The following is a 9,272-nucleotide window of genomic DNA, read 5'->3' as shown; positions in this document are numbered from 1 at the left end:
TTAGGGATAGAATTTTTTTCAATTCCCCCCCCCCCCCCTCCCCCAAAAAAAAAAAAAAATAAATAAATATATCCACCAAACCCATGGGAAAACCAATTCCTCAAAAAGTGGTCACGTGGGATATTGCCAAGAAAATTTGGCCAATCAAACATGCAAAAAGGCAGAAAATGGATTTTAATTTCCTACTTCCATAGAAAATTTGGGCAATCAAATAGGGCCTTATTGACTTATAAGCAGATTTTCTAAGCATATGAATTTTAATTTCCTACTTCCATGGAAAATATGTGCAATCAAACAGGGCCTTATTGACTTAAAAGAAAATTTTCTAAGCATAGCAAAACATGCTCTTGGCAAAAAGAATGAAGGGTACACTCACCAGTTTTGAAGAACCCCTTCCATATCCTTTTTCCCAGTTTCCACTGAAGCCGTGTTCTCCAGATAATGAGATTCAGCTTTTTCCATGTAATTTGTCCACTCAGCTTTAATTGAACAAGCAGTGTCCTGCATAACTGACATCTCTTGTTGTAACCTGTTGGTTCTACTAGCTGCACTGTCCCGAAGTCCATCTATTGCGCATTGAACCTAGTGAAAAACAAGAAAAAAGGGGGAAAATACAAAACAATCAAAACAATGAACTGTGTAACAGAAATAATATGTGAAATCTCTCTTGCAAGGATATGATCACTAGATCAAAACAAAAACAAAAACAAAAACAAAAACATGAAACATAAAATCTAGAGTCATTAAATCGAAACATATACTGCCTTAACGACAAAAACTCGAGTGTTCCATAAGAAATTTTGACGAATTCCTAGCAGAAGCTAGCAAGGAGAGAATAGAAACAATCATTGTTGACAAGTTCTCCTCATAGATGATTTTTTAACGTTTTTCTAGGCTACCCATCATATACTTCAAGATTTTGTTATTGTTCATGACATTTAGTAATTTGAAGGTCAGTAGAAGCTAAAGCTGCAAATAATTATATAGGCGACTTCAATGGTTTTGAAACTATCTCTCACCAGCAAGTATGGTACAAAGATTTATGGAATACTCTCACAGAAGAATGTTGTGACAATATTTCACAAGAAAGAAGCTGTTTCAAACCCTTACCAGATTGTAGTTTTCATACTACTGAGTATAAAAATAGTAAGACATTTTGGTTATTCTTATAACATTTTGGTTTGCAAACACTTTACAGCACCATCGTGGAAGATGAATGAAAATATATACAGAAATGTGATATGTAGATGTGATTAAGCTACAAGGGTAAGGTTAAAGACAAGTTACTGGAGCAGCTGGCTAAAATGGCATGTCGATTCTAACCAAATTTCTCAAATTTGATGCCACGTATTATTGTCATTATCAAATAAAATGATTATAATACAGGTGCATGTACCAGCTTTTTCTTCCGAGCATTTGAACCAGCAAGCAGCTCTGCCACTTTTTCTAAGATTTGCCTTTCTTCATTAGCAGCACACTCCTATAGAAAATTGAGATGCAGAATGAGTTTAACAAGTACACTTAATCATACCAAGTGTGTTTTAGATGCGGGGCTTAATCACCTCAAATTTCTTTTCAAGCTCAGACAATTGCTCATCATTAACCACCTGTGCTTCTTCCACAATTTGGCCCAGTTCTGTAGCATGCATGTCCAAAGTCTTGAAGAAGTTTACATTAATTTGGGAAATTGATCTTGTGATAGCAACAGCTCTGGTATGAGCCTGGAAAAATATGTCAAAATGTCAATTACGTCGCTTCTTGAAATAAAAAATTAAAAACAAAGAAAATGTTGGCGTCAAAACAATTTGCATTTTAGTTAATTAAAAAGAATGCTAACATCGCGTTGCTGTAGTGCATATGCTGTTAGTTTATTCTCCTGACAGTGCAGACTGTTTTGAAGATCATGAAGTAGTGTATCAGCCTCTGAAGCAATTCCTTTGAAAAGCTGCATTTTATGAACTAATATCAAACACATGCTAAAATAAGTCCAAAGTAATTTCTCAGAGCATTGCGATGTACTCAAACCTCTTCTAAAGCTGAGGAATGCTTAGAAACTTCGGAATTCAGACAACCAAAAGTTGACTGAGAATTATCGCCAAGCTCTGCAGATAAATCATTTAAAACCTTGATGCCAGAACCATACATGGTTTTCAATTTTGATAGTCGAACTTGAAGCTCTTCAGCAACCTACAAGCATACAAGATGAGAAACTATGTTGACTAACCGTATACTACCTCTAGAGGCTTTATCCATTTAACATCATATACCTCAGTCTTTGTGGATACAAATGACTGCATGTCTTCCTCCATTTCCTTAAGTTGTTGCTCTTGCTGTGTAGCTGAAGATGCCACAGTTTTGTGCAAAATTTCAAGCTGCTGAGTCAATTGGGATTGGAAATTCTGGATAAGAACTCTATTGCCATCTTCTATTTTGTCCTTGCGTTCTGGAAAATCAGCCATACATACATAAGATTAGCACAGGCTCATTTGTTTTCCTTTCAAAAATTATATTGCATATTTGATATTCCAAAATTTGGGTGCAAACCAATCTTCGTGAACAGATTAGAGACATCTGATGTGGCATTCTCCAGTTCTGTTCGAAGCTCAAGTGCCCGTTCAACAAGTGCCTTCTCTGGTAGAAGGTAATCATACAAACAAAGTCATAAAGCTGTTTCATGGATGTCTTTTTATTCAAACAAGGCAGCAAAATCAGGGGAAGCTATATATTAGCTCATGTTTATAAACAGCAAGCCACTTTTTATTCACTTGTTTTGAGGGTCCACAAAGTACCCACTTATCCACCACCCATTTCTATCAATTTATAATATAAACGTTTATAAACACTTCCCAAACATGCTCTTTAGATAACAATAAACATAAGAAGAATCAGAACAGCGATTACAAACACAAAACATCCCAAAAAATCAGTTGACTCAAGCAAAATTTACAATGAGAACCAGGTAATCTAGGTTCATCTCCAAAGTTCAACAATTCCAGTTGATTGATATTTGGAAAAATGAGAGCAAAGACAACTATTTAGAAGATGGATATTTGAACTCTCTCCAATTTATTTAGTTATATAATGAACAAGATTTCTTATGGAAATACAGAGTTTTTAAGAAAATTTAAATTCTAAATATTTAGAAGGGGGTAGATAAATGATTATATTTCATATTATATAGGCCAGTAAATCTCAAAGTTTCCTTTGTAGAACCTTAAATTTAATTTTTATTGTTCCGAAATATTATTTCATCACAAAAGAGAACATAATTGTATCTGCTCATCTATTTTGACTATTATAGTATGTTCTGATGGAGTTCTAGAAAATTTTTCAGTGGAACGACATTATTTATATATATATGACTTTTTCAAATGGTCAGAATACTCATGTCATGTACGACATGACACGACACTGGTATGAGTATGGAATATGTGTTTGATCCTTCAAGTTTTAACCAGACATTTCATCATTTTTGCTACTTTTTTTTTCTTGCTCTCTATAAACCTAGTGCCGCCTCAGAGAGGGTGGAGAAAAGCGAAGGCGCTAGGTTTTTCTTTATTTTTCTTTTCCTCAAATTACAATCAAGCCCCTCATTTTCTATTTTATTTAACATTTAGTAATTAAGTTTCCATAATTGAAAATTAAATCCCAAAATGCTATTTTATTTGTCTTAACCCCTTATTTAATATTCATTTCCTTTTTTATGAGCAATTGATTTTGGTTTATTCAAAATGACATTTTGAGCTAATAAAAAAATTGAAACTTGACAGACGTACCCACATATCTGTGTATGTGATTTGGACTCTTTTTTAGCCATTCATCCATATCCTATATTTTAGAAATAAATGATCCGACATTTAGATACTACCCGTATTCAATACCCACACCTGAGTCCAAGCATCATAGTATATATATAGCCTCCGCCAGCTCCATCAGGAAATGGCAAAACTTATCAAGATTCAAAATTGAGGTTTGCACATTAAGAGATAAGAATCTAACACAGGTAACTCAAATAGGTAACTGTAATGCAACAAGTTATGTTATTTTTCATTTCAAAAAATAAATTAATAGTTCAGCAAGAAATTCAAAGCTTTTAGTGTGAAACTAGGTTGAAATGTAAAAGGTACAGAAAGTGACTACCAGATTTAAGAAGATTGGATATCAGGTATTCTTTCTCTTTTATTGTTGCATTTGCCTGCCTGTGTCTTTCTCCAAGATCAAGCAATGAATTCTCAGTTTCCTGTAGCTTTTTCTGAATGAAGAGAAGGTAGCATAATTATTCCACAATGTCAAAGAAAATGGGAAGTAAATCTTTATTTTGGATAAGGTGAACATTCATGTATCACACCTCAGTCTTCTCAAGTTTTTCACTCAAGTCAGTAGTCAACTGCTGCTGAGTGTTGTATAATTCCTGGATCTCCATCAGTTGCTGCTTACAACAAAACACAATTTATTAATGGATGAAATTTCTTAGCAGTATCCACAAAAATGATGTCCAAATAATGAATTTTTTTGTTAAAATACCTTGTCCCTGAATTCTAAATCAAGTTCCATATGTTCAATCTTTTCAGACATGGCCTGAAAGGGCAAAAACATAACAAATTTTGAATTTCACACGAGAATCTCTTAAAAGTAATTTTATAACATCATTAGACTAAGTTCCTAATGTCAAACCTTTTTCTCTGCCTCTTCCTGGAGATAGCGATCTCTTGGTATATATATCCCATTCTTCTCTCTGGCAGCATACACCTCTGAAGCACATAAAGTTTTTGTAAGGTGCGCATCATTGTAAAGAATAGCACTTGAATGAAGATTTAACGTTGAGTATTTTCAAGTGAACCTAGGGAAAGTTCAAGCGCACACATCTCAGAGAGAGAGAGGGAGGTAGGAAGATGGAGAAGGAGCAATCAACAACCTTGCTTTAATCGGTCAATTTCCGAGTACAAATCCTTCATAATTGCAGATTTCATCATCTTTTGATTAATCTGCAATTATTAATAAAATGGCTTTATCTACTAGTCCAGTCCAATAAATAGCTAAAGAAATAACAACTGTAGCACATTTTTCTTTTCGTCAAAAATATCATAAGTACTGACCTCTGGTTTGTTCTTTATGTTTTTGGCACGGTGAGCATAATCTAAAGTGCTGAGTGTCTCTTCCAAACAGTGAATGGAGGGTGATATTGTCGCAATTATACATGTCTTTGTCTTCCCTCCCAGAGAATCTCTCAGCAACCTTGTTAATTTGCTGTCTCTGGTATTTCAAGTGAAATTTTTGGATTTAAGAGTTTACATACCCTGAAACATGTATGGCTACTTGTACACATAATTGAGAAGTTGATTGGACCTATACCTATATGGTATGTGACCAGAGTGCTCAACCAAAGCATTTATGACCCGACCAAGTGTCAGCAGGCTCTTGTTGATCTCACCTGCTTCCCTTGCTCTGCCCTACAAAAGTAGATCAATTTTCTTTAGCATGAAGAAGGTATAGATCACATTTTGGAAAAGCAATTTGTAATGCCTGTCAGCACCCAGAATTTCTTGTTTATTAAGTACATTACTGCAAAATAAGTCCCTTCACATGCCATATCATCCCATGGGAACAATATAATTAGTACACCATCTTGCATTGGAGAAATTATTTATGATCTCTCATAAGCAAAAAATTTCCACCACCCATCCCAACCCTTGGAAACTGTATAACGAGTACAAAATCTTAGCACTGTAAATTATGTTCAACTTCTCACCTCTCTAGCACCAGAGCGTGAAATATTTTCTGAGCCAGCAAGGTCAACAAGATTCAGCTTCCCACATTTAATCATCTCTTCCCCTTCTGGGGTGAACTCTTTGATATGAATTGTGATAGAAAATATAGAATGAGAACGGCTGCTTTGTTTGTTAAGAAGGGTTTCCGCCGTTCGCCTTTTAGCCGAACCTTTCTCCAAGATTTTATATATTTCATTCGCTGTGGTCACAATCTCTTCTTCCAAACCTCTAACAAACACTCCACCTTTTCCGTCCTCCATTAGCGCTATTGGTTTCTTTGATTTGTCATCTATGAACTTTGCACATTCTTCAGGTGCCAGAAGATCTGTTATTTCCTCATTGTACAGCTCTAAGAATGTAACTTTCATGCTATACTCAGCATTTTGAGCTTCTAAGATATCAAAAATTTGTCGAACAGCTCTTGGAATAACACCAGCATCACTTGGGAATTCCCCATTCTAACAAGATTAATAATCAAATAACATACATGAAGTTATAAAAGCTAGTAAATCAAAAAAAAAAAAAAACTTTGCAAAATATGTTTTAGAAGCTACAGAATAGAAAACTAACCTTTTTCCTCGAACCACCCTCCATTGTGTAAGTCTTTCCTGTCCCTGTTTGTCCATATGCAAAAATGGTGCAATTATAGCCCTCTAGAACTTCAAATACTATGGGCCAAACTGCCTGATCATATAAATCTTTTTGCTGGGAAGATGGACCAAATACCTAAACATAAGAACAATAACTTTTTTTCTCAATAGATCACATAATAAAAGAAAAAGAGAACAGAAACGAGAAAAATAAATTGAGTAGTGAAATGGAAATCAAATTGCAAGAATTTACGGTTTATCCAATGTATGTTAACTTGACAGACTCATTTTGTATTTACTACAGCTTATTTGTAAAAATCTTGAAATTACGACATGGAATTCGGTAGCTTTATCAAAAACAAAAATCCAATTAAACATATAAAAAAGTAAGAAAAGCAAAAAGACCTTATCAAAAAGGAAAGTTCTATCGATCTGCTTATTAGCAATAGTTTGAACAGCACAAACTTCTCTTCTGTTATCGTTACATGAAATCACCACTGGTGTATGCATTCTCATCTCGTCCTCACTCAATGGCCTACAACAGAAGATTCAATTAGCAATCAAATTTGATTTCTTCGAATCGCTTACAACATAAAGAACTCGGAGATAACTCACCTGCAGCGCACAATGACCTGCACATTGACACCTTTATCCTTATCATGCTTTCCACTCATACTCCCCTCCGATCGCAGATCTCTCGCCGCTTTGTCACTAGACCGCGGCGTTTGTGACGGTGATATCGGTACCATTCCCCCTCCTCTTCGTGAAGCCTCCATTCTATATATCAACACTCAGATTCAAATCTCACAACCAAGTTTCAACTTTTCCTATGCAACAAATCAAATTAACTCATCCAACTTCAAATCTCCATAAAAAAAACCTAAATCAACCAATACATTGTAAATAATCCACAAACACAACTGATAAATCACAATGTATGTTGTTCTGAATCAGTAAAAAGTAGATTCATAGAAAAATAAAATGGAAAGCCGATTTATTTATGATAAAATGACAAGATAACGTATGGATAAGATTTATATTAAAGATTAATGCGTGCATATGAAGGTATACTTCCAGTGGATTCGGAAGGCCGGCAGTAGATATGGGAGCTTATAGTTTAGAACAAGAATATACGGCCTAGAGAGAGGGATTCCGTGAAATAGTAAGTTTCAGCCCGTTTGATTCTCATTCTTTTGCCCGAAAATAAAAAATACTATGTATATCTATCACATCAAATTATCATATTTAACTATTTATCTCTCGTGCAAATTTCGTAACGATTGTATTTTTCATTCTCATTCTTACAAAAATGAGTACCAAACGAAGCCTAATTTCAATTAAAAAAAAAGCAAGGAGAGAGTAAATTTTAATCAATCTTGCTACATGTATACTTTCTTTTGATATTAAGGGTGTGTTTATCACCCATTATTTGAGAAGAATATATTATGAAATAATAATTGATATTGAAATATGTGGTTAAAAAAAAGGAAAATTTTTTGGTTTATGTGTAATATTATTTTGATGAAAAATATATTATTAAAAATGAGTACTGTAGAAAAAATAATAAAAAAGAATATGAGAAAATGGATGACAAATAGGGGCTAAATTTGACATTGTGCTACTTGTCACACAATGAATGACCAATTTTAAAATGAAAAACGCTTCCCCATTCATACATTTTTGAATTTGCAAGCAATATCAAACTCTACGTACAACATGGAGTGTGCAAGGAGCATTATTCAATTTTAATTTCAAATAAAAAAGAAAGGAGAGAGGCCGGGTGTAGAATAAATTTAAAAAATTAACAAAATTACACTTACCACACTTTTGACAACCATTATTTGGAAAAAAAAAATAAATAAATAAAAAATTGAATAGTATTTTTAGAAAAATGTATGGTTGAAAAGTGGAGGAAAGTTTTGAATTTATAAAAAAAATATTTTATTGTATAAATACGTAATTGAAAATTAACACATGAAAAAAAAATTTTCCAATAATGGTTATCAAACAGAGTTACATATTTGTTGTGCATTAAATAAGAAAATCAGATAGGATAATAAATAAAATTTATTTTTTCTTAAGTCAATTTTATCAAATATGTCATAGAAATAATTTCAAATTTTAATTTATACCATTTCTGCAATAAAAAAATTAATAAATTAAAAAAGATAGCATTTTTCTAATATATTTATTATTAATTTTATTCAAGACGATTACTTGGAGAGCGGCATGTACGAAAATAAATCAAGTTTTCTTTATTTATTTGTTTTTAAATTTTAGTTTAAGAAGATTAGGTGGATTTTCTAGTCTTCTAGATTCCTTTAGAGATATTAAAATATTTGTGGTTGTAAGTTTTTTTTTCTTTTTTGGACAAAATAAAAAAAAAATAGGGTTAAAAACACTTCACTCAATTAATAATGGAGTTTCATGTTAGTCATCAAAATTTATTTGGAATGAAATTCATTCAAAATTAGTGTAGAATGTCAAATAAATTTTTTCCCACTTTTTTCTTTAACATATTGCTCTCAAGACGGGGAATAAAAATCTCAATATTTCAATAGCATTATAAATTATAAATTTCATTCTCTTATGAGATTATTAAAAAAAAAAAAACTCAACATCCTCTCAGCAACAACTTAATATCAATTTATAAAAGATATATGTGTTAAAAAATGTTTTGGGCATCTGTTGCAATGTCGGATTTTCTTGCTTTCATTATCAAAAGATAAAAATAGTAACTATACCATATACACTCGCATCAATATCGGGAAAAAAAAGAAAGAAAGAAAGAAAGAAAGAAAGAAAAAAAAGAAAGAAAGAAGAAGAAGAAGAAGAGGAGGAATATGTGCCTAGACGTAGAGTTTGACATTATCTTGCTTGCTCTGTTTCACAAAAAAAATGTAGTATTAAATGC

General features: G+C 32.9%; 1 protein-coding gene across 1 annotated transcript in view; it reads right to left on the bottom strand.

Annotated features, from left to right (window-relative positions):
* Positions 1-7,534, bottom strand: part of LOC111407720 (kinesin-like protein KIN-5D) — a 9,838-nt gene extending 2,304 nt beyond the window's left edge. Inside the window, exons 1-19 of the mRNA XM_023037361.1 lie at positions 7,430-7,534; positions 6,974-7,135; positions 6,764-6,893; positions 6,339-6,494; positions 5,750-6,226; positions 5,353-5,450; positions 5,097-5,253; positions 4,916-4,985; positions 4,675-4,751; positions 4,525-4,578; positions 4,349-4,429; positions 4,141-4,252; positions 2,545-2,631; positions 2,268-2,443; positions 2,026-2,187; positions 1,838-1,945; positions 1,563-1,721; positions 1,397-1,480; positions 377-582 (exon numbers count right to left, since the gene is read on the bottom strand). Coding sequence (XP_022893129.1) covers positions 377-582; positions 1,397-1,480; positions 1,563-1,721; positions 1,838-1,945; positions 2,026-2,187; positions 2,268-2,443; positions 2,545-2,631; positions 4,141-4,252; positions 4,349-4,429; positions 4,525-4,578; positions 4,675-4,751; positions 4,916-4,985; positions 5,097-5,253; positions 5,353-5,450; positions 5,750-6,226; positions 6,339-6,494; positions 6,764-6,893; positions 6,974-7,134 — 2,555 coding nt within the window. The 5' untranslated portion in view covers position 7,135; positions 7,430-7,534. The remainder of the gene's footprint in view (positions 1-376; positions 583-1,396; positions 1,481-1,562; positions 1,722-1,837; positions 1,946-2,025; positions 2,188-2,267; positions 2,444-2,544; positions 2,632-4,140; positions 4,253-4,348; positions 4,430-4,524; positions 4,579-4,674; positions 4,752-4,915; positions 4,986-5,096; positions 5,254-5,352; positions 5,451-5,749; positions 6,227-6,338; positions 6,495-6,763; positions 6,894-6,973; positions 7,136-7,429) is intronic.
* Positions 7,535-9,272: the final 1,738 nt, after the last annotated feature.

This window comes from Olea europaea, chromosome 13 (genome assembly GCF_002742605.1).
Source record: "Olea europaea var. sylvestris chromosome 13, O_europaea_v1, whole genome shotgun sequence".
NCBI classification, from domain to species: Eukaryota; Viridiplantae; Streptophyta; class Magnoliopsida; order Lamiales; family Oleaceae; genus Olea; species Olea europaea.
This window is presented reverse-complemented; position numbering and strand designations above follow the sequence as displayed.